This window comes from Enhydra lutris, unplaced genomic scaffold (assembly GCF_002288905.1).
Source record: "Enhydra lutris kenyoni isolate GAN:26980312 unplaced genomic scaffold, ASM228890v2 scaffoldscaffold26, whole genome shotgun sequence".
Classification (NCBI taxonomy): Eukaryota; Metazoa; Chordata; class Mammalia; order Carnivora; family Mustelidae; genus Enhydra; species Enhydra lutris.
This window is the reverse complement of record NW_019154110.1, coordinates 12589474-12615772: the sequence shown is the minus strand read 5'-3', so window position 1 is coordinate 12615772 and position 26299 is coordinate 12589474. Positions and strand designations below refer to the sequence as shown.

General features: G+C 35.2%; 1 protein-coding gene across 1 annotated transcript in view; it reads left to right on the top strand.

Annotated features, from left to right (window-relative positions):
- LOC111151585 (BRCA1 interacting protein C-terminal helicase 1) overlaps positions 1-26299 on the top strand; it is a 181593-nt gene that overhangs the window by 145125 nt on the left and 10169 nt on the right. Inside the window, 1 exon segment of the mRNA XM_022509662.1 lies at positions 9514-9626. Within this exon segment, the coding sequence (XP_022365370.1) occupies positions 9514-9626 (113 nt within the window).

The following is a 26299-nucleotide window of genomic DNA, read 5'->3' as shown; positions in this document are numbered from 1 at the left end:
TTTGGCTTGCTGTAAATGTTTATGTTTTAGATTCTATACCTTGGTGAAAGATAAAACTATTCTTCTTGAGTGTTTGCTAGACAAATGCGCTTATTTTTCTGAAGCAAAGTTTTAAAACATTTTTAATAAATAAGTTTAGCTGAATATATGTTCTTAGTCTTGTTTCAAAGCTTGAACTTCTGTTGTAAAGCTTACATATAAGGGGAAAATGTACATTTTGTCTACATTGATTGCTTTTAGAAAGGCATTTATTACTAAAATCATAACACATATTTGTATGATTTGGGATAAATTCCCCTGTCTTTCATATGAGGCAGTAAAATGAAGAGATACATTTATAGTTCTAGCTCATATTTATCATACCACTTATTTCTTCAGAAGCTACTTATAAAAGGCTACTCTTGCACAGAGCTACTAATGGTCAACACTGTTGGGTTTGACTAAATTGAAGAAATAATCTAATATTCAAAACTGTGAGCTAAATTTCTTGTTGACATATACAGTATAATCCTTGTGGTTATTTTAATATATACTGTGCCCATTACTAGTGTACTACCTATACTGTCTCCAGTAAAACTGAGTTATTGAAGGACTTAAGGAACTTACTGTTTGATCTCAAGTATTTTATAATGTAATAGTAAAATCAGAATCCAAAACCATATAACTTCTGCTTGAAAGCTAAATGGGTATTTTTACATAATTCTGTTAAGTACCACCTCAGTCTTGATTTATCTATCTTTGGTGTTCAGGATCTCATCTCTACTTAGGTTAGCTTTTGATGCAGAAGCATCAAATTTAGTTGTCTAGAAACTATGATATTAAGAGTGTTTTTTCATTTTGTGTGAACTTGAACTCATTATGAAAAAAAAAAAATGTTTTGTGAGGCACCTAGGTGGCTCAGTGGGTTAAAGCCTCTGCCTTAGGCTCTGGTCATGATCCCAGGGTCCTGGGATTGAGCCCCGCATCGTCGGATTCTCTGCTTAGCAGGGAGCCTGCTTCTCCCTCTCCCCTCTCTCTGCCTGCCTCTCTGCCTACTTGTGATCTCTGTCAAATAAATAAATAAAATCTTTTAAAAAAAATGTTTTGTGAATCAGTGTAGCATCTGAACCAATGGGTTGCAAACTCAAGCCGCTAAGAGTTAAACAGATTATTTAAATGAGTGAACTAGTTGAGGGTTGGCAAATAGCTCAAATTATTTTAAGCTACAGTAAGGGGGCCACAGAAAATACAACTTTGGGCCCTCAGTTTGCAACCTTTGATAAAATAGTTTGATTTCTCTCTGCTGTTCACACATCCCTCCAAAATTACACATACTCTAATTTATGGGGGTGGGGACCAAGTGGTTTGAACTCCTTCTAGAGTATACAATTAAATATGGCTTTCTATTTTGGGAAAGCCTTGTAAAATGTATTTGAAAAGTAATGTTAACTGGTCTACAAGATCATTTTTCCAAACCACACTTGAGCTTAGTTTATGGTGTTTACTTTCTGTCAAAACTCAGAAAAAACATTCACAGTTAACTTCCATAATATAAAATGTCTGTCTCATGAGGCACTAAAGAAAGATTGGTCAACAGGTATAATGTTGTCAGACTGTATTGCTAATGTGAATGTGGACATGACCTCCCAAATAGATCAAAGACTAATCTCTTTGACAGTTACAAGATGGCAGAGCTTGCCTTGGGCCTTTTGCTGCTGCACATTGAAACTGTTTGTTTGGAAAACATGCCTGAGGGATGAGAATGTGTTTATAAGGATGAGCAGGTAAAAGTAAAAGGTTGTCTTTTGACATTTCAACTAATCCCTTCCAGCCTTTGGTTTGCTTAACATTTAGGCTATTTGCTGGCAGGAGAAACTGGCTTTTTCACATATGCTTTATGTCATTTTAAATTGGGCATTGATTTTTGTGCCTGATAATCCCTCAGTGTATGATGAAATAGATTCTGATGTCATTAAAATGAGGTATACTAGCTTCCTACTTTTTCTAAAACCTTAGTTTTGCTTTACCTAACTAAATATGTTCCCCCAAGACAACTTTTACTTTTTATTTTTAAAAGTCTGTTTCTTTATATAATAAAAAATATTTTAATGTTAACCGGTATGTATATTTACTTTCAAAAGTTTTTTGTTTTTTTCTTTTCATCTAAAAAATTTTCCTAGGTAAAATACTGGCTCTATTTACAATTTGCCTTATAAAAAGTATTTGAGAATTTATAAGAAACTGAATTCATGTTGTCGTACATAAAAATTAGTTCGTTTTAATGAAAACTAAAAGTTCAAGAGGAGATAATTTTATTTCATCTAATAGTTACTACATTATCTCTACTTCATTTATAACTAATAAATCCTAGAACAACTGTTACCGTAGGTGGAGTGATCATTTTAAAGTATTTGTCTGAAACAGGGTGTAGGAAAACGAAAACTCTTAAGCTATTGTGACTGACAAAAGATAGATGCTACAGTTTGGTGGGGATTGGAGGGTATAGAATATAGGATATATTCTATAGAATACAGAGGGGAATATGGAGGATATAAAATATAGAAAAACAACTTACATTTTGAGAGATAGGTAGGAAATGTTTATTTTTCCCAGTGGATAGAATTTTTAAAGCATATTCTCTTTTAATCTCTACATATTATAATATTTTTATCTCTAAATTATGAGAAATTTTTACGTGCTATTATCTAATATTTCCTATGATGCCATATTATTTATTGTATATATTTTTAAAGCATAGCCTTAAAGGAAAGTTTATTTCATTTGTATTCTAGTTATAAAGTTAATACAAAAATTTGACAGATTATTTTGAGGGGATATAAAATGTAGTTTATTTCTTATCAACTTGAAAGTTACTTGTCAGGAGTGTACCCTTCTGATTTCTCATCTAATACTTGTCCTTTTATTTAAAAAGGTTCATAGTATAAAAAGGTTCATAGTATTATAGACTGTATTGAAGAGATTTTGAGTAGTTTTAAAACTTCTTAAAACTAATTTTTTAATTTATCTTGAATTCCAGGATTTTTCCAAGAAAGTAACTCTTTATATCTTTGATCAGGCATATACTATAAAAAATATACTATTATATATAATATAAAATATACTTCCTTAGGAATAGTACATAGGAGATCTTTAAAAGTTGACTAAATGAAAAGAGCAATTCCTACTCTTTTACATTAGATAACTGGTTCCTAGGTATTATAGTCAATTTCTGTGAGTTTCCAATACTAGCAGATTATTATAGGTGGTTAAATTGTTGTTGTTGTATTTAAGAACCATTTTAAATTTTATTTTAATTAGATTTTCTTACCCATTCCATTTGTAATTAGGAAAAGTAAGCCACAACAGAATTGACTTACCTAAGATCACTCATAGGAGATATGTAGTGTTTTGACTCTAGAGTTTTCACTCATTGACCCCCAGATCAAGAGTCGGATGGATGCTCTACCAACCAAGCCAGCCAGGTGCCCCAGAAATTATCAAGAATTAAGCCAAGTGTATCTTCTTCCTTAAACATACTCCTTTTCTTGTTTTCTCTTGGTGGATTAGTAGATTGCTTCTCTCTGGTGGCTGGAAATTTTGTCAAGTCATTTTTGACTTTTCTATCTTTGGTAAGCCCTATATCTACTTTGTTACTGGTGTTCTGTAGCTCCACAATGTGTTACAAACCTGGACCTCTTTTCCATTCCCTTTGCCTTTCCAGGTAAGGTTCTCATTACTTTTGCACCAAATTCATATCGTGTCTTCATGTCTCAATTCTTCTTACTTCTATACACTGTAATCAAAGTAAATACTTTAAAACTTAAATTTACTTGATGGCCTATTCTTTTCTGTTCCTTACAAAATCTTGCTAGGCAGAACATATTTTTAAGTCACCTTTTTTTTTAAGATTTTTTTTTTTTTTTTATTAGAGAGAGCATGTGAACATGAGCAGGGAGAGGGACAGAGGGAAAGGGAGAGAGAGAATCTCAAGCAGACTGCCCACTGAATGTGGAGCCCAACACAGGGCTCAGTCTCACTATCCTGAGATCATGACCTGAGTCAAAATCAGGAGTCAGGCACTTAAATGACTGAGCCACCCAAGAGCCCCTAACTCATCATTGTACTGCCTATCACAGATGCTTTGTACAAGTGAAACTGTAAATATTAGTCTAAATTCAGTATTTCTTTAAACTACCAAAAGTTTCTTTCTCCATTATATCAATTTTTCTACTTTGTGTTATATATATTTTTTAAGACTTTATTTATTTATTTGACAGAGATTACAAGTAGGCAGAGAGAGAGGGGGAAAGCAGGCTCCCCGCTGAGCAGAGAGCCCGATGCGGGGACTCAATCCCAGGACCCTGAGATCATGACCTGAGCCGAAGGCAGAGGCTTAACCCACTCAGCTATCCAGGCACCCCTAAGTGTTCTATTTTTTATGTTTCTCCAGCATTCTTTTTTATTTAGGTTCTGTTTTTGTTTTGTTTTTTAAGCTTTGTTGAGACATAATTGATCTATAGCATTCTTGAAAACTGCCTAAAAATAACCCCTTTTGGTGTGCCTGGGTGGCTCATTTGGTTGGGTGTCCAACTCTTGGATGCCCAGCACAGACCTGCTTAAGATTTTCTCTCTCTCTCTCCCTTTGTTCCTCCCATGCTCTTTCTTTCTCTTTCTCTCTTTCTCTCTCGCTCAAAAAACAAACAAAAACAACAACAACAAAAAAACCAACTCTGTTCATTGACTTAGTGTATAAAAATATAAAATCATAATGCGTAATTTCCTTTTACTCGGAACTTGCATCTTTTTAGAGGAGAGCTTTTACAGGAAAAAGCTCATTATCTTATATATTTAAATAGGTCATTATGAATTGTGTATACCATACGCTCTGACTTTGTATAAAAGTAGTCCACTTTCAGGATGATGTAAATTTAACAATTTTTACGAAAACCAGATGAAGCCTGGGTGTGGTATCCTTTGGTGTGATACTGCTTTTAATAGGAATGTAGTTTTATGTCCTCTAACTGTGAGTCTCTTTGAGAAGGGATATAATTATACTATCCAGTTCAGTTGACTAGATAGCAGAATTTATTGTGATTTCTTTTGAGCAAAGAAGTTTAACAGTTTCTGTGTGTTAGTACTTTGTGTTAGTACCTAGATAGAAAAATGAATGTCGATTCAGTCACTTGGAAAAGTAAAAGATTCTTGATGTCCTGTAATAATGGAGCCTTTGAGGCAGTAAATATTGTCTCACATGCATTAGTACTATTTAGCTCTGAATTTTAAGTTTGTTTAGATCATCACTGAGTGCTTTCATATGCTTTGATTCTTTCACACCTATGTTTTTGGTGTGCATGAAGTTATTTTGCTCTAGTTTATGTTTTTCATGGGTTCTGTGGATCTGTTTTAAGACTTACCAGTTCTTCCATCTTCTCCCTAATGCTGTTAAACCCATCCAATGGATTTTTATTTCAGTTACTGTATTTTTCAGGTGTAGAATTTACATTTGGGTCTTTTTTTATAGTTTCTGCTTCCCTACTGAGATTCCCTAAAGTTTATGCATTAAACTGTATGTTTCCAAGTTATTTAAATATATCTGTAACAGCTACAAGAAAGTCTTGGCTAATTCTAACAGCTTGGCCCTTGCTAGATTGGTTTCTGTTGACTGTCTTTTTTTTTTTTTTTCCTTTAATTATGGATCACACTTTTTAGTAATTTTTATTGTGCACTGGATATTGTAGATGGTACATTACAAAGATTCTGGACTCCATTATTCTCTGAAAAATATTGATTTTTGTTTTTTGTAGGTAGTTCAGTTAGTAGCTGATCATCTTGAATTTGTATGAGCATGACTTGACAGTTTTTTAGGGGAGATATGAGAAAAGCTCAAAGAATATAGTCTTTGAACTCTCTCTCCTGTGGTTTGTGTCAGAATTTTGGTTTTAAGTCTTTTGGGGGGTTCTTTTAGAATTGGCATTGATCTAAATTGTAGTCCTTTTTAAAAATTTGATACCTGGTTCTGTGTGGGTGTGATTTTCATTTACAAAATATATTTTGGTTAAATTTCCATGTCAAAATGTTTAAATATTTCTTTTAATAATTCAATATTTATCTCAGAATAAATTAATATAACATATTTAATCAATCCACTTGATAGGTTGTTATTTGTCTTCAATGCAGAGATGCAGTGAATATTCTTGTACATATTATTCTATTAGTACTTGTAGGAAAATATAAATACTTTTGGTAAATATTTGTCAGTATTCTGCAGATAAAAGCAATGGAATTATTAAATTTGCATTTCTTCATTTACTAGTAAAGTTACGCATCTTTTCATGTGGGTTACCAGCCAGTTATCATTCATCTAGTTGTATAAAAGATGCCTCTTGGATTTTGATGGGGGATTGCATTGAATCTGTAGATCACTTTGGGTAGTAAGGACATCTTAACAATGCTAATTATTCTAGTGCATAAGCACAGGATCTTTCCATCTATTTGTGTTTCTTCGATTTCTTTCACCAGTGTCTTACAGTTTTCAGTGTAAAGATCTTTTGTGTCCTTTGCTTAATTTATCCCAAAGTATTTTATTCGTTTTGATGCTATTGTAAATAAGACTATTTTCCTAATTTCTTTTTTTCTTTTTTCTTTTTTTCTTTTTCTTTTTTGGGTAGTTTATTGTTAGTGTATGGAAATACAACTGATTTTTTTTAATTTTAATTTTTTATTTTTACAACTGATTTTTTTATGTTGGTTTTATATCCTCCAACTTTGCTAAGTTTGATTAGTGCTGACAGTGTTTTGGTAGAGTCTATAGGGTTTTCTACATATGCAAACAAAGATAGTTTTACTTCTTCCTTTCTGATTTGGATACATTTTATTTCTTACATAATTGTTCTGGCTAGGACTTTTCAGTACTTTGTTGAATAGAAATGATTAGAGTGGACACCTTTGTCCTGTTCCTGATACTAGAAGAAAAGTTTTCAACTCTTCACCACTGAGTATGATATTAACTGTGGGCTTATTATATATGGCCTTTATTATGTTGAGCTACATTCCTTTTATATTTCATCATGAAAGGATGTTGAATCTTCTCAGATGCTTTTTTTGCATCTATTGAGATGATTATAAGGTTTTTATTCTCCCTTCTATTAATGTGGTGTATCATATTTGTTGACTTGTATAGTAAACCAGTCTTGCATCCCCCTTGATCATGTGTTTGATTCTCTTATTGTGCTGTTGAATTGTTTGCTGATATTTTGTTGAGGATTTTTGTAACAATGTTTTTCATATAGGGGTATAGGCCTATAATTTTCTCTTATTGTAGCATCCTTATCTGGCTTTGGTGTGTGAGTAGTGCTGACCTCTTAAAATGATTTTGGAAGTTTTCCCTTCTCTTCAGTATTTTGGAAGCATTTGAGAAGGAACATTCTTAATTCTATCTTGAATGCTCAATAGAATTAATCAGTGAAGCCAACTGGCCCTGGGATTGTTTTTGTTCAGATTTTTGATTACTGCTTCATTTTTCTTGTTACAGGTCTGTTCAGATTTTTTATCTCTTCATGATTTAATCTTTGTAGGTTGTATATTTGTAGGAATTTATCCAGGCATATAATTGTTCACAGTGGTCTCTTATGATCCTCTGTATTTCTGTAGTATCAGATGTAATGTACTCTCACTTATCACTTTTTGACCCTTTCTTTTGCTTAGTTAGCAAAAAATTTATCAGTTTTATGTTTAAAAAAAAAAAAAACTCTTAGTTTCAGTGATTTTTTTTCCATTGTTTTCTAGCCTTAATTTTATTTTTGCTCTCATCTTAGTTTCCTTCCTTAAGCTAAGTTTAAGATTAGTTTGTTCTTTTTCTAGTTTCTTAAAATGGAAAGCTAGGTTGTTTATCTGAGATCTTTTGTTTTTTTCTTGTTATAGATGTTTATCACTATAAACTTTTCTTTTAGAACTGCTTTTGCTGCATCTGATATTTTTGGTTTGTTGTGTTTCCCTTTTCATTTGTATCAAGATACTTTTTGGGGTGCCTGGGAGGCTCAGTGGGTTAAGCCTCTGCCTTCGGCTCAGGTCATGATCTCAGGATCCTGGCATCGAGCCCTGTGTCCGGCTCTCTGCTCAGCGGGAAGCCTGCTTCCCCCCCCATCCCCGCCCCACCACCCCCACCTGCCTCTCTGCCTGCTTGTGATCTCTGTCAAATAAATAAATAAAATCTTAAAAAAAAAAAAGATACTTTTTGAGTTCTCTTCTGATTTCTTCTCTGATCCATTGATTATTCAGTTGTGTTATTTATTTCCACATATTTGTGAATATTCCAATTTTCCTTATGTTATTGATTTCTAATTTCATACCATTGTTGGAAAAGATGCATTATATGATTTCAATCTTCTAAAATTTCTTAAGACATATTTTGTGGCCAACATAGAATCCATCCTGGAGAATATTCCATGTGCACTTGAGAAGAATGTGTATTCTGCTGGTGTAGATCTAAACCCAAATCATAACAATATTTACATTAAATGTGAATGGGCTAAACATCCCAATTAAAAAACAGAGATTATCAGTCTGAATAAACATTAAAAAATAACCTCTGATGTATGTTTCAACGTGAATGAATTTCAAAATCATTATGCTAAATGAAAAAGACAAATGATAACATACTGTGTAATAACATTTACAAGGAATTCTAGAAAAGGCAAAACAGCAGATTATTGGTTGACAACGTTAGCAGGAAAGGAGAGACTGAAAAGGAATAGAAACGAGATTTAGTGGGTGCTAAAAATATATCATGGTTATGGTGGTGGTTACATGACAAAACATTTGTCAAGATTTATCTATATATACATTGAAAATGTGTGAATTTTATTCTATGTAAATTATTTCTCAATAAAACTTTTGACTTAAACAGCTAATTAGTTGCATGGAAGAATTCAGGGAAAGTAAGTATGAATAGATAGATATGTTTTCTTTTTTCAATTTTTCACTTATTTTTTAAAGATTTAATTATTCATAAGAGAAAGAGAGCAGAATCAGGGGGAGTGGCAGCAGAGGGAGAAACAGGCTCCCCACTGAGCCGGAAGACCGTTGTGGGACTTGATCCCAGGACTTTGGGATCATGACCTGATCTGAAGGCAGACGCTTAACCAACTGAGCCACCCAGGCATCCCTGAATAGACATATTTTAAAGGAACTGAATAAAATTTAGTATTGATATACTGAAAAGAAATCTCTCTAACTTAATAAAGGGATGTTCAGAATATTAGGAGTTAATATGATTTTTTAGGGGCGCCTGGGTGGCTCAGTGGGTTGAGCCACTGCCTTCGGCTCAGGTCATGATCTCAGAGTCCTGGGATCGAGCCCCGCATCGGGCTCTCTGCTCGGCAGGGAGCCTGCTTCCTCCTCTCTCTCTGCCTGCCTCTCTCCCTACTTGTGATCTCTCTGTCAAATAAATAAATAAAATCTTTAAAAAAAAAAAATGATTTTTTAAATGAGCCTTGATTTATTTACTATATTTTTAATATTTTTTTAAATTATTAGGTTGAACTAAAGCGACAATACAATGATCAACACTCAAAATTGAGAGGTCTTTTACCTGGTCGTCAGTGGTATGAAATTCAAGCATATAGGGCCTTAAACCAGGCCCTAGGTAGGTAAGTGAAATTTAACATAATGTTACTGTAATATTATCTGTGGTCTGGCCTATAGAAAAGATAGTTTTGTTGCTCCTTAGAATAAACTTGATAGCATTTTCTTTTACTAGAACCTTAGGAACTGATATATTTTTAATGACAGCTGTCACAAGTGAAAGCTGAAAAGAATCAGTGGAATAAATGAAATCCTAAAACATTAAAATTTGCTAAAGTTCAAAGAAGATTTATGATTGATCAATGAATGTCATACAGAAGAAGTACTTAGTAAATGTTTATAGAATTCACAACCAGGGGCACCTGGGTGGCTCAGTGGGTTAAGCTCTGCCTTCGGCTGAGGTCATGATCCCAGGGTCCTGGGATTGAGCCCTGCATCAGGCTCTCTGCTCAGCAGGGAGCCTGCTTCCTCCCTCTCTCTCTGCCTGCCTCTCTGTCTACTTGTGATCTCTGTTTGTCAAATAAATAAATAAAATCTTTAAAAAAAAAAAGTTCACAAACAGTAAAAATTTTATCCTGTGAACATCAGAAATTAGATAATGATTTTATGCGTATAAAGCAAACCATTTAAGAGAAGTTAAAAGAAACCATGCTTTTGGGGGCACCTGGGTGGCTCAGTTCCTTGAAGATCTGACTCTTGGTTTCAGCTCAGGTGATGATCTCAGGATTGTGAGGTCAAGCCCTACTTAAGGCTCCGTGCTCAGTGAGAAGTCAGTTTGAGATTCTCCCCCACCTTTAGTCCCTCCCTCTGTGCACACACTCTCTCTCTCATACTCTCAAATAAATAAATAAATATTTAAAAAAATAAATTAAAAAAAAAAGTTTGAAAAGCTGAAGTATTAATGCCACTAATAATAACATTTAATTATAATACTTATTTTCCTAAGGATTCTGGCCCATTAAGATTTGTGTTTTGTGGAATTAGTTATTAAATCACCATTTTCTAACATAATTTTCATGTTGTAGAACATAGCATTTAATTTATAAAACTTGAATCCTTAGACTTTTAATAATCTAATATTTTATATTCTCTATTCATGAAATTGTAATTAGTTAAGACCATATAATAATTTTTTTTCCTGTGAGGCTGTAAGGCACTCATATAATCAAAATAAAAGAACACAGGTTAAGAGTAAATTCATGAAAACATGACCATTTGACATATTTTCAATTCAGCCAAAAGACCCATAGCTAACTGTAATCTGACCTAACCAAATCCAGGATTTAAATTTTTCTTGTCTTTTTCACTCACATTAGCCTATTTACACAAAAACATATTAGATCACGTTTGAGTTCAGATTTACAGATAGCTAATGACATAGGACTACAACAGCTGGATTTAAGTCCCAGAACACATCACCCACTCCCTTCCCCATCACTTCAAAATGATATTCTGCAGGTGTTTCCCTTCAAATTGAATGATCTGTTCTATGGTTAATCTACTGATATGTTAAGCTGCTGCCCTTCTCTGCCTAGAAATTTCATTGGTACTTAGCATCAAGTTGCACTATAAATTGTTTTTTTTTTTTTTTAAAGATTTTATTTATTTATTTATTTGACACAGAGAGAGAGATCACAAGTAGGCAGAGAGGCAGGCATAGAGAGAGAGGGAAGCAGGCTCCCCGCTGAGCGGAGAGCCAGACTCGGGACTTGATCCCAGGACCCTGAGATCATGAACCGAGCCGAAGGCAGAGGCTTAACCTACTGAGCCACCCAGGCACCCTATAAATTGTTCTTGAAGCATTTCACTGCTTACTTTGTGCCTCCCTATTGATGACCTGTTTTGTGTTCTTGTTTTTTTATTTTAATATTCAGCAAATAGTTTCTAGGGGAGCCTGAATATTATTTAAAATTCTTGACTTTTAGTCACTGTACTTAATTTCAGGACAGTAAATATTTTTAAGATTGTATTTATTTATTTGACACAGAGAGAGAGAGAGCACAAGCAGGGGTAGTGGCAGACAGAGGGAGAGGAAGAAGCAGGCTTCCCGCTGAACAGGGAGACCTGAGCAGGGAGCCCAATGTGGGAGTCAGTCCCAGGACCCTGGGATCATGACTTGAGCCACAGGCAGGCACTCACCCGATGAAGCCACCCAGGCGTCCCGAAGCAAAAATATATTTATATTCTACTTTGTCATTTATAAACATTTTCTACCCAGGCGTCCCGAAGCAAAAATATATTTATATTCTACTTTGTCATTTATAAACATTTTCTACATATATTAAACAGATTGTAAAAGATGAAATTACTTATCTAAGAGCATATAACTACTAAATGGGCCTTTATATCTTGGCCCCACTTACTTTTAAAACTTCAAGACCTGCTTTTTCATCCTTAGACCCTACCTTTATCCTCTAAAGCTCTCACTGTTAAGCATGAAACATCTTACTGTTAAACATACCATATCCTTTTACTACTTTCTGCTTTGGCATACAAGCTATCAGACAATTAATTTGGCAAGTTTACCAATCAAAACCTAGTTGAAGGTCGTGTCCTTTATGAAGATTTCTTTTTACTTTTCCAACTACTTATTTACTCCTTAGGAGACCTATAGTAGTTTATACATTCTCTCTCTTACACATATATCTCATTGTATTGTAATAACGTGTTTATATGTCTGTCTCCTTCCCTAAACATGTATTTTACATTCTCAGCAACCAATTATACCTCAGCTTGGGGCTTGGATGCTCAATAAATACTTGTTGAATTCATGAAAAATGGTGGTGGGTTTGATGCTTTCCCCACTATACCATGTTAATCAGAGAGCATCTAGAGCTTCAAAACATAGTTTTCTAGAATTTCATAAAATATGTGTTTGTAACATTTGATATATAATACTGTAGTTTTCATATTTTATTATTAATTTAAAAATTGATAGCCCAACTGTCATTGTATTGATTTTCAGGGAAACAGTATCAACAAGTAGCAACTTTTTATTTCAAAGAAATACTCATTTAAAAATCAAGTAAATGTTTTACATCACTTGATAAAACTCATAATATGTATTGATTGACCTAAAAGGTACTTATAATCAGGCGCTCTTCTTATAAGGGATAAGTCTAGAAGGTCTAAAGTAAGCAAAAACAAATTGAGGTTTTTTGGGGTTTTTTTTTTTTTTATCTTTTTTTTAAGCCCACATGGGACTGTTAGAGTATTTGAAGTAATATAAGTCCATGAAATGTAATAACAGCCTTTGGGAATGTACCAGATGGTTTTGTGACCAGGTTACAACTGCACTATGAGTCTCCTAACGGGTCTGCTTTACTGAAAGTATAATCTTTGTCTCAGGTGGACATAATTCATTTGAACAAGGCAGAATGAAAACAATGGGAAAAAGAAAAGGTGAAATTCTTTTCTCTGAGCTGTTTTGATAACTTAAATGCCTTTCTACTATAGAACATTTAAACATAAACCAAAATGGAATAAAAAATAGAGTGGCACCCCAACTTTCCATTAATTTTCAATACTGGTCTATAATATTTGCATTATCTATCTTCCTATCCTGACTAATTTTGTGGTCTGATGCCTTAGAACCTATGAGTTACTTTAAAATAATATCAACAAAATGTCATATAAAATTTAGATTGTTTTAAATCTCTAGAAAAACCATACATTTGTATTAATCTTCACCCCACTCAAAATTCCACGAAGCTAAAGGAATAAAAATGATAAAATTGCTAAAACTACAAAGTTAAAAAGAGTGGGAGAGGAGACACTAACGGCTGAGATGTCAGCAAATTTTGAACACGAGAGAACAGGTGAATGATTGAGTGACTTAGCAGGCAAAGCCAACAAAATTCTTCAGATTCAGGCATGGAAAAGCTTAGGACATGGGGGCACTCTAAAGTATCATTTAAAGTAGGATTATCACAAAAGAATTGATTGCAAGTAACTATAAGTAGACAACCCCCCCTCCCCCACTCAAATTTACTGTGGAGAGATTTTATTAGAGAGTTTACATATTCTTCAACTCCAGGTATAGCTAAGGATGTATTAAAGATGGGGGTTAAGGAAAGTCTGTTTATGGAATGTGAGAACTCTACTCCCCTTTTCTTCTCAGCTCTGAATAGGCTTATAATCAATTTTATGTCTCTGAGGCAGGAAAGTACAGTATTCCTATCTAGGGATGTTAATGACCTCATGAGTAAAGACCTAAAGATACTAAAGATAGTAGCAAAGTGGTCCTGTTCCTACCAAAGTACCTTACTCTGGCAAAGCTTCCCTGTATGTAAGCCACATCTGTGTAGGCAGAGTTATCAACATTTTAAAACTTTACTCTTACATAAGTGTAATGAGTGATCACCATATAATCAAAAGAAGTCTGTAACATGAAAAATACAGATCAAAACAACAACAAAATTATACCAACAAAACAAAAACAGGGTGGAAGAACTTGTAGAAAACAGAAACAGTGTAATAGAGCAGAGGTTGGTCAAACTTTTTTTGTAAAGGGGTGTACAATACTTATATTAGGGGTTTGGGGCCATGTACAGTCTGCACCCATATTCTTCTTTATTTTTTCTTTAACCCGCTGAAAATGTGATTACCATTCCTACTTTGTAGGCTGTATAAAAACAAGATATGGACCAAATTTCCTGTGTGGGCTTAGTTAGCCAACCCATTATCCATAGAGGGTAAGATACTTCCTCCATGAAATAAGAACAGATTTATTTTAAGAAGTTTTCAGGCATTAACATGATAGTAAATTTTAAATGTAGAATTGGGCTCTGAAGATAAAATTGAAATTTCCTCAGCAAAACAAAACAAAATTAAAAAAAAAAAAAAGGGAAAATTTAAAGATCAGTATGCAAGAAGCAACCTCTGATAAAAAGGAGATCTACAGGAAAAGACCACAGAAAATATAGAAGATGAAAATATAGAGAAAAAATATGGAAGAACTTAAATCTATCAAAGAAATAATTCAAGAAAAATGCTCAGAATTGAAGGGCATAATTTCCTGGTTAAGGGGGCCCACCCAAGCACCGGTAAAGGGAGAAAAGCTACAAAGCACCTCACTGTGCAGTTTCAAAGTACCTGAGATAAGGAAAAAGCCCTGGGGGCGCCTGGGTGGCTCAGTGGTTAAAGCCTCTGCCTTCCGCTCAGGTCATGATCCCAGTGTCCTGGGATCGAGCCTCACATCGGGCTCTCTGCTCAGCAGGGAGCCTGCCTCCTCCTCCTCTCCTCTCTGCTTGCCTCTCTGCCTACTTGTGATCTGTCAAATAAATAAAAATCTTTAAAAAAAAAAAAAAAAAAAAAAAAGAAAAAGCCCTGGAATGTTCCAGAGAGAAGAAAAACAGGTCTCATTACAAAAAACATGGAATCACAATTGAGAGACTCCTTAAAAAGCAACATTAGAAGCTAGAAGACAGTTTTAAGTTATCTTCAAATCTTTGACTTACAATTTAAATTCTGTACAATTCAAATGATCAATAAGCTGTAAGATAGAATAAAGCTTTCACTATGCAAAGGACCTAAAACATTAGGGACACCTGGGTGGCTCAGTCAGTTAAGCATCTGCCTTCAGCTCAGGTCATGATCCCAGAGTCCTGGGATCGAGTCCCACATCAGGCTCCTTGCTCAGTGGGGAACTGGCTTCTCCCTCCGCTTACTGCTCCCTTGTTCATGCTCTCTCTTTCTCTCTTGCCCCCCTTCTCTGACAAATAAGTAAATAAATCTTAAAAGGGGGGGGACCTAAAATATTAGCTTCAAATGCACACTTTCTCAGAATGCTACTGGAAGATATGCTTCATCAAGTAAGAGAAAATTCAGACAGAGGAATATCAAGGTTGCAGGAAACTGGAGTTCTAACCCAGAATAGAGGGAAAAAGAATTCTCAAATTAGAAAGGGAAGCTCTGGGATGACAGCTGTGGAGCAGTCCCATAGTAGTCAACCTAGATTGTTTCTGAAGATGGATTTTGACCTTACTGAGAATTTTTATAGCTATGGAAAAGTTTGGGAATTAATTAGTGATAGAATACAAAGAAAAGCAAAAAAGGAAAGAGTTGTTAACTCTAGGACGACCAAAAAGTCTTGTACAAGAAAGAAAATGTAATCATAGTGTACAATGTAATACCTATAAATGGTAATCCACTGAATATTGATTACACAAGAATTGTGTTATAACTATCAGGAAAATGAAAAGATGATGAGGTATTAGTGATGTAAGAGAATAAACATCTTCTATAGGAAGAATCAATACATAGTATGTGAAGGTTAAAAATCAAGAAGTAGTAGTACTAAAAGCTATTTAGAAACATGGAGGTAAATGAGTAGAACTATAATTTATTTAAGGGAATTGTTTCTGAGGGTTGGGAATTGGAGATAGGGTGTACATAGGTAAAAGAGAATTCTGAGTTTTTTATAAAAATTGTAACTACTGTGCTATTATTTGATTTTTAAACTATGCTTGTGTTTTAATTAAAAATTAAAATTTATGAAGTTAAAATTACCTTTAAAGAATAGTCATGAGGTCGGGTGCCTGGGGGCCTCAGTGGGTTAAAGCCTCTGCTTCTGCTTAGGTCATGATCCTGGGGTCCTGGGATCCAGCCCCGTGTTGGGCTCTCTGCCCAGTGGGGAGCCTGCTTCCCTTCCTCTCTCTCTTCCTGCCTCTCTGCCTAATTGTGATCTCTGTGAAATAAGTAAATAAAAATCTTAAAAAAAAAAAAAAAGTCAGGAGGTTTCAACTATTGATAAGATGGAGTAAGCACACTACATACTGTCTTAAAAACCTAGACAGAATGCATGAAACAGCTATTTGAGTACTGTGAAAAGTAAATAGTGGCAGACAGATTTGGGAAGACTAGAATTCAAAGTACAAGTGAACTTTCTGGAGTAACTATATTAATTAACTAATAAATATCGGACAAAGTAGAGTTCAGAGCAAGGAGTATTAGTGGAGTGTTAAGAATGAATGGGTGGCTCAGTCAATTAAGCTGCTGCCTTTGGCTCAGATCATGATCCCAGAGTCCTGGGATCCAGTCCCATATTGGGCTCCTTGCTCAGAGGGGAGCCTGCTTCTCTCTCTGCCTGCTACTCTGACTGCTTGTGCTCTCTCTCTCTGACAAATAAATAAAATCTTTAAAAAAGAAAAAGAATGAAAATTATAAAGTGATGAAAGGGTCAATTTACCAATAAGATACAACAATCCTTTATGTGTATGCACCTAAAAACAGAGCTTCAAAATATATGATGCAATAACATATCTGAACAGAGAAATAGATGAATCCACAAGTATAGTTGAAGATTTCATTTCCTCTCTCATTAATAGAAGGAATAGAAAACAAATAAAGACACAGAAGGCTTGATCAATGTTATTAACCAGCTGGATTGAATTGATACTATAGAGCACTCCATGCAACAATGTTAGAATAAACATTTTTCCAGGTGCACAAGGAACATTTATCAATATAAACCATATCCTGGATAAATTTTATGTTTTTTAAAAAGAATTGAAATCCTAGTGTGTTCTCTGACCAAAATATAATTAAATAATTAAATTATAAATCAGTAACACTTGACAGAAGAAAAATGTCCAAATACTTGGAAATTAAAAAAATATATTTTTTTACAGTAAATGTCTAGTAATTTAAGTTTTTTTAATTTTTTTATTTTTTAATTTAAATTGTAATTAGTTGACATACAGTTCAATATTGGCTTCAGGAGTAGAGTTCAGAGGGTCATCATTTACATATAAATATGCTCATCGTAACAAGTGCCCTCCTTAATACCCATCATCCATCTATCCCATCACCCTCATCCCTCCATCAACCCTCAGTTTGTTCTCTATACTTCAGAGTCTTATGATTTGTTTCCTCCTCTCTCTTTTCCTGCCTCCCATATATTCATACATTTTCTTAAATTCCACATATGAGTGAAATCATATTAAAAACCTACTTCTAGTTGCACCTGGGTGGCACAGTCCAGTTGGGCATTAGACTCTTTTGGTGATCTCAGGGTCTTCCTGGGTTTGAACCCTGTGTCCGAATCCACACTCAGTGCAGAGTCTGCTTAAGACTCTTTCTCCCTCTCCCTATGCCCCTCCCCCGCCTCTAAAACTAAGAGATAAATCTTTTTTAAAAAACTGTACTTATAAATAATCCATAGGTAAAGCAGAAAGTCTTGGGAAAATTAGAAAATATTTTGAGCTAATCAAAAATTAAAATATATCTAAATAATTGGGCTACATCTATAGCAGTGCTCAGTGGGGAATTTCTATAATTGTTTATTTTCAAAAAGAAGAAAGGTCTCAAATCAATAAACTTCTACCTTAAGCTAGGAAAAGAAAAGCAAAATAAATATAGAGCAAACAAAAAAATAAAGATAAGAGTATAAATCAATGAATTTGAAAACAAAGGAAATCAATGAAACTAAGAATTAAAAAATTGATTTAATTTTTTTAGAAGATTTGTTTATTTGAGAGAGAGAGCAAGCACAAATTGGAGGGGCAGAGGGAGAAGGAGAGAGAATCTCAAGTAGACTCCCTGCTGAGTGCAAAGCCCAACACAGGGCTTGATCTCACATCCCTGACATCATGACCTGAGGTGAAACCAAGAACCTAGATGCTCAACTAACTGCCCCATCCAGGTGCCCCTACCCTAAAAAAATTGATTTTAAAAAGGTAAATAGAGTTGATAAATCTCTAGGTAACTGACAAAAAAAGGGAAGCCACAAACTACTGATCTCTGGAATAAAAGAAATCATATTACTATATACCCTGCAGATGTTAAAAAGACAGTACGGACAAAACTATACTATATGCATACATTCAACAACTTAGATGAAATAGACTAATTCCCTCAAACCCACAAAGTACCAAACTCACTGAAGATGAAAAAGATAAATTGAATAGTCAATTCAGTTGACTTTTGGGCTCCCTGCTAAGTGGGGAGTCTGTTTCTTCCTCTTCCTCTGCCCCTCCTCATTCTCTCTCTCCCTCTCTCTCAAATAAATAAATAAAATCTTTGAAAAAAATAGATGCTAGAACCCTTCCCATTTTATGAGGCTAGCACTATCTTACCAAAACTCAATGAGACAATATAAAAAGCAAAAAAAAGAAGACCACAGACTAATATCTGTCAAAAACATAGGTGAAAATATTCTTAACAAAATATTAACAAATTGGGTGAGATGTGCAAAAATTACAGATTAAAGACCTCTGAAAATTCTCTAACAAAGGAATGAGAAAACTAAAAAAGTTTTAGTTTTTCAAAACTGTAAATTAACCAGTTTACAACATTCCAGGAAACATTTATTCATGAAAATTGCTGACTCTTCATTAAGAACATAGTGTTTTGGGATTTTCACTTGCCCAATTCCCATTCCCTCTCTTCAAGTTCACAATGGTTTTAAATCATGGTGAAAGCCAGTAATCTGCCAGCCCCAGGAAGGGCTGGAACTTACTTCTTGAGAATTGTCATTTATGGAAACTGTCTGGTGATTTCCTGGAAGACCCCATTCACAAGGCTATTTTTTTTTTTTTTTTAAGATTTTATTTATTTATTTGACAGACAGAGATCACAAGTAGGCAGAGAGGCAGGCAGAAAGAGAGGAGGAAGCAGGCTCCCCGCTGAGCAGAGAGCCTGATGCGGGGCTCAATCCCAGGACACTGGGATCATGACCTGAGCCGAAGGCAGAGGCTTTAACCCACTGAGCCACCCAGGCGCCCCCACAAGGCTATCTTTACATGACCTGGCTAGGAGCTTACCCAGGCAATTAATTGTTTAATTTCACAGCATCCTGAGATGATGACTAAATTTGGGCCAAATAATAAGCTAACTAAACAGCCTAGTGGGAAAAACTGGGAAATGAGATATACATAGGGGGTTTTAAAAGTTCTGACATATTCCTAGACTTTAGTGGGTTTTGCCTGTATGTACAATGGTACCTATGACCACGGGTGTACACATGCTCAGGAAAGACCTGAGCAGACCTTAAGTTCTCACCTCTGGTTGACCGTGAGGCTCTGTGGAAGCAGGAAGTGAAGACTATGGCAGAGTTGTTACCTGCCGGGCTGAGGATCAAAAACATGTTGGAAAACATGTGCAAAGCCTCTTGGCAAATGAGACATATATTGGTTACAGATGTTTAAGGAATCTTTGCCTAGTCATTAACTGGCTACTAAGCTGATCTAGCAATAGTAATACATGATAGGACACAGACTTTAAAGAATTACTTTTAGAAAGTCACAACAGCAACAACAAAAGTCCTTGAGCAGAGGGAAGAATCTGAATTCTACAGTTGCCACATTGTATTATTTAAAATGTACTTTTCTCAACAAAAATTATGACATCTGCAAAGAAAGAAGAATGGATATCCCATACACATGAGAAAAAGCAACCAATAAGAAGTGTTCCTAAGGTAGTCTAGACATTGTAGTTAGTGTATAAAGTTATTTTAAATATAGCCAAAAAACTAAGGAAATTATGTCTAAAGAACTATAGGAAACTATGAAAATGATGTCTCACCAAATAGAATTTTTTCAAAGAAGAATCAATAATAATTTTTTAGAAGAATGTAATGGAAATTCTGGATTTGAAAATTTCAGTAACAAATGAAAAATTCATTAGAGTGACTAAGCAGCAGTTTTGAGCAGGAAGAAGAATCATTTCACTTAACGGTAAGTCAACTAAGATTATCCAGTGTGAGGAATAGAGAGGAAAAGAATGAAGAATAATGAACATAGCCTTAGGGACTTGTAGGACCCCATCAAGCTACTAATTTACGCATAATGGGAGTCTTGGGAGATGAGAGAGAAAGGAACAGAAAGATTAGTTGATTGAAGAAATAAAGGCTGGAAGCTTCCCAAAATTTTTTTTTAAGATTTTATTTATTTATTTGACAGAGATCACAAGTAGGCAGAGAGGCAGGCAGAGAGAGAGAGAAGGAACCAGTCTCCCCGCTGAGCAGAAAACCCGATGTGGGGCTTGATCCCAGGACCCTTGGATCCTGACCTGAGCCGAAGGCAGAGGCTTTAACCCACTAAGCCACCCAGGCGCCGCTGGAAGCTTCCCAAATTTGATGAAAAACATTAATCTGCACATCTAAGAAAACCAGCAAATTTGAAGTAATTTCAAATCAAAGATATGTAGACATGTCATAATCAAACTACTAAAAGACAAAGAGAATCTAGAAAACAGCAAAAGAAAAACAATTCCTTATAAGACATCCGCAATAATTTTAGCATATTTCTTACTGAAAACTATGGAGAGCAGAAGGCAATGGGCTGACATATTTAAAGAAAAAGACTGTCAACAAAGTGTATTATTTTTAACAAAACTGTCCTTCAAAAATGAAGGACAAAGTAAGATATTCCAAAATAAACAAAAACTGAAAGGATTAATGTCCAGAAAACGTGTCCTACCAGAAATACTACAAGGGATCCTTTTCAGGTTGAAATGAAAAAACATTACGCAGTCACATATCCATATGAAGGAATAAAGAGTATCCATAAAGATAGTTTCATAGATAAATATAAAAAAACAATATAAACGTATACTCTTTTTATCTTATTGGATATTTAAAACAGCTGCATAAAGCTATCATTTTAAATATGTGGTGATAGGCATTGTCTTGGGGGTTCTCTAAACCACCACAGGTTCAGTAATTCACTAGGAGGAGGAACACATTCATCATACAGTTGTATGCACATAGAGGATTTATTACACTGAAAGAATATGAAGCAAAATCAGCGAAGAGAATAGGCACACGGGCAAAGTCTAGGGGAAATCAGGCAAAATCTTCCAAGGCTTCTCTCTCAGTGAAGTCATATGGAACGCACTTAATTTCCCAGCAATGATTGTGGTAAAATATGTGAGATATTGCCAATTAGGGAAGCTCATTAAAGACTCAGGACCTGGTGTTTTTTTGTTTGTTTGTTTAAAGAATTTATTTATTTGACAGAGATCACAAGTAGGCAGAGAGGCAGGCAGAGAGAGAAAGAGAGGAGGAAGCAGGCTCCCTGCCAAATAGAGAGCCGGATGTGGGATTCGATCCTAGGACCCTGGGATCATGACCTGAGCTGAAGGCAGAGGCTTAACCCACTGAGCCACCCAGGCGCCCCCGCTGTTTTTATTTGTGGCTGTTCAGATAGCTTCTGCCTAGCACTTCCCCAATGTCCAAACTCTTAGAAACAAAGCAAGTGCTCAACATAAATCAGTGTTGGCACAAACATTTTAAACACAGGGAGCATCTTTTATCAGTCAGTGTTTGGAACCCTCCTGAATCTAAGTTCCTAAACACCAAAGTCTACCTTGTATGCAGGCCTCTGTGGGGATAAGCAGTTTGGCATGGTGTTGCCTCTTTTCTGTACAGGCATACATATAAAGAGGTAATTTATATTACATTAGTAACACAAAGATGGGGAGGGAGGAACAGAATTAGATAGGAACAACATTTTTGTATACTATTGAAATTAAATGGGTATTAATCCATATAAGATTGTTATAAGTTAAAGTGTTAAAGCAGCCACAAAGAAAATAACTCAATAAGAAATGAGAAGAAATTAACATGATACATAAAAATATCTATTGTGCACACGGGGTGCCAGAGTGGCTCAGCCGGCTAAGCATCTGACTCTTGATTTCAGCTCAGGTCATGATCCCAAGATCCTGGGATCGAGCCCCATGTCAGGCTCTGTGCTCAGTGTGGAGTCTGCTTGAGGATTCTCCCCGCCCCCCAATAAATAAATAAAACTTTATTTTTTTAAAGATTTATCTATTTATTTTAGAGAGAGAGAACACAAACAGGAAAGATTGGGAGAAGGGGAGAGAATCCCAAGCAGACTGCTGAGGGTGGAACCTGACATGGGGCTCCATCTCACAACCCCGATTTTGAAAAAAACATATGACCCATCTATATTCTGCTTATAAGAGAAACACTCTAGTTAAGCACACAGACACACAGACACACACACACAGATTAAGGTACACAGATGGGAAAAGACTCAATATGCAAACAGTAAACAAGGAATCTGGTCGATTATACAGACACCAGACAAAATAGACTTTAAGACAAAAATTGTTAATAGAGACAATAAATATTCCTTTTTTTTTTAAGATTTTATTTATTTATTTATTTGACAGAGAGAGAGAGAGAGAGAGATCACAAGTAGGCAGAGAGGCAGGCAGAGAGAGTGGGAAGCAGGCTCCCTGCTGAGCAGAGAGCCCGATACAGGGCTCGATCCCAGGACTCTGAGATCATGACCTGAGGCAAAGGCAGAGGCTTTAACCCACTGAGCCACGCAGGCACCCAAATATTCCTTTTTTTAAAAAGATTTTATTTATTTGTTAGCGAGAGAGAGAAGGAGAGAGTGAGTGAGTGGCAGGCAGAGGGGAAGCATGTACCCCACTGAGCAAGGAGCTGGATGCAGGACCTTGGAATCACAACCTGAGCCAAAGGCAGATGCTTAACCAACTGAGCCACCCAGGCATCCTGAGACAATAAATATTCTATAATAAACTTTCACTTCATCAAGAATATGTAACATTGGGGCACCTGGGTGGCTCAGTGGGTTAAAGCCTCTGCCTTTGGCTCAGGTCATGATCCCAGGGTCCTGGGATCGAGCTCCACATAAGGCTCTCTGCTTGGCAGTGAGTCTGCCCCCCCCCCAACCACTGCCTACTGCCTGCCTCTCTGCCTACTTGTAATCTGTCTGTCAAATAAACAAATAAAATCTTTATTTATTTATTTATTTTTTTAAAGATTTTATTTATTTATTTGTCAGAGAGAGAGAGCAAGCACAGGCAGACAGAATGGCAGGCAGAAGCAGAGGGAGAAGCAGGCTCCCTGATGAGCAAGGAGCCCGATGTGGGACTCGATCCCAGGACGCTGGGATCATGACCTGAGCGAAGGCAGCTGCTTAACCAACTGAGCCACCCAGGCGTCCCAACAAATAAAATCTTTAAAAAAAAAATGTAACATTTAACTATGTAACATATACACATATATGCAACTAACAAAAGGACCCTAAATTATATATAGCAAAAACTGTCAGAAATAGACAATTCAGCAGTTAACTAGTTGGATACTTTGTTACCCTAGTTTCATAATAGAACAATTATAAAATCAATAAAAATGTGAGTCTTCAACACTATAACCCAACAGTTATAAACCTAACATATCTATTACACTCCACCCTCCTAAGGTATATATGGCATATTCTTCAGGATAGACTATATGTTAGTTTACAAAATCAGTCTTCAATAAATTTTAAATGGCTACAATGGTAGAAAATGTCTTTTCTGATCTCAGTGGAATAAAACTGGAAATCTATAACAGAAAAAAAATGGGAAATTCATAAGTATGTGGAAATTAAAGAACATATTCTTAACCAGTGGATCCAAGAAGAAGTCATAAGAGAAACTAGAAAATACCTTGTGATGAGTGAAAATGAAAACAGTGTACCAAAAATTTGAAGATACAATGAAAACATTGCTCATAAAGAAGTTTATAGTTGTAAATGCCTATATATATATATATGTAAAAAAATTTTTTTTTAAGGAAAAATCTGAAATCAGTAATCTAACCTCTTACCTTCAGGAATTAGAAAAAGAAGGGCAAGCCAAGCCCAGGGCAAGTAGATCAAAGGGATAACAGATACTAGAGTGGAAATAAAGGAGAAAGAATAGAATATGCAGCAGAAAAAAATAAGGATAACAGAAGTTAGTTCTTTAAGAAGATAAGGAAAATTGACAACCTTTAACTAGACTGACCAAGAGAAAATACCAAAGGGACTTAAATTACTAAAATTAGGAATGAGGAGGGGATGTTGCTACCAACCTGATAGAAATATAAAGCATTATAAGAGAATGCCTTGAACAATTGCATGACAGCAAATTACATAAATTAGGATGGACAAATTCATAGAAAAATACAAGCTACTGAAACTGACACACAAGAAAAAGAGCTGAATATATTTATAAAAAGTAAAGAGATAGAAGAATTGGTAATCAGAAAATTTCCCACAAAGAAAAGCTCAGGACTAAATGTCTTTACTGGTGAGTTCTAGCAAATGTTAAAAGAAGAGTTAATACCGGTCCTTTACAAACTTAAGAAAAATAGAAGGGCAAGCATGTATCATCGTATTCTATGAGGCCAGTATTGCCTGTTACCAAAACCAATCAAAGACATCACAAGAAAGGAAAACTACATGGCATATCTCTTATGGGTATAGATGCAAAAATCCTCAACAGAAAAACAGAAAATTGAATCCAGCAACTTACTAAACGATTACACACAAAGACAATCCCACACAAGTGGGGTTATCCTGGGATTGCAAGGTTGGTTCAACATCCAACCAATTTTGTTGGTCCAACTCAAGTCAATCAATATAATATGCCATATTAGTAGAATAAAATACAAAACCACACGATCTCAAGAGGAGAGAAAAGCATTTGACAATATCTAATATGTTTTCATGATAAAACACTCAAGATAGTAGAAATAGAAGGGCATCTATTACAAACTTACAGTGAACATCTTAATGGTGTAAGACTGAAACTTTGCCCTGATGTGTTTGATAACGAGATAAGGATGTCCACTCTCACCACTTGTATTCAGTATTGTATTAGAGGTTCTACATGGGGCAATTAGTCAAGGGGGGGGAATAAGTATTTGGATTGGAAAAGAAATAAAATTATCTTAAAATTTGCAAATGACATGATATTCTACATGGAAATCCTGTATCCATAAAATTTAGAGCTAGTAAACAAGTACAGTAAGTTACAAGAAACATTCAGTATACAAAAATCAATCACTTTGTATACAGAGGGAATAAACAGTCCAAAAATGAAATTAAGAGGTTCCATTTACATAATGTAATAGTGTTATATGGTGACAAAAAGTAGCTACATTTGGCATAAGCATAGTATAACATATAGACTTGTTAAATCACTATGTTGTAAACCTGAAACTAACGTAAAGCTGTGTATCAACTATATTTCAATAAAAATAAATTTAAAATTTTTCATTTGCAATAGCATCAAGAAGAATAAGTTGCTTAGGAGTAATTTTAACAAAAGAAATGCAAGATTTGTACACTAAAAGCTATAGAACATTGTTGAAAGAAAATTTTAAATAAATGGAAGAATTCCAGGGACTGGAATATTTATTGTTAAGATAACGTTTCTGCAAATTAATCTGCAGAGATTTAGTGTAATTCCAAAATACCAGCCTGATTTCTTGCAGGAATTGAGAAACTGATCCTATAATTCACATGGAAATTATAAGAAACTAAGAATAGGTGCCTGGGTGGCTCAGCAGGTTAAAGCCTCTGCCTTTGGCTCAGGTCATGATCCCAGGGTCCTGGGATTGAGCTCCGCATTGGGCTCTCTGCTCTGCAGGGAGCCTGCTTCCCCGCCCCCCTGCCTGCCTCTTTGCCTACTAGTGACTTCTGTCAAATGAATAAGTAAAATCTTTAAAAAAAAGAAAGAAAGAAAGAAAGAAAAACTAAGAATAGTCACAAAAATCTTGAAAAAGAACAAAATTGGAGAACTGGCAGTTCTCAACTTCAAACTTATTACAATGCTACAATAATCGAGACTGTGTTATACTGGCATTATATAGACATACAGAAAACAGGAGTAGAATCGAAAGTCCAGAAACAAACCCCCATATCTCAGTGAGTTGGTTTTTTACAAAAGTGTCAAGACAGAAGGAGAAGATGGCAGGGAGTAGGAGAGA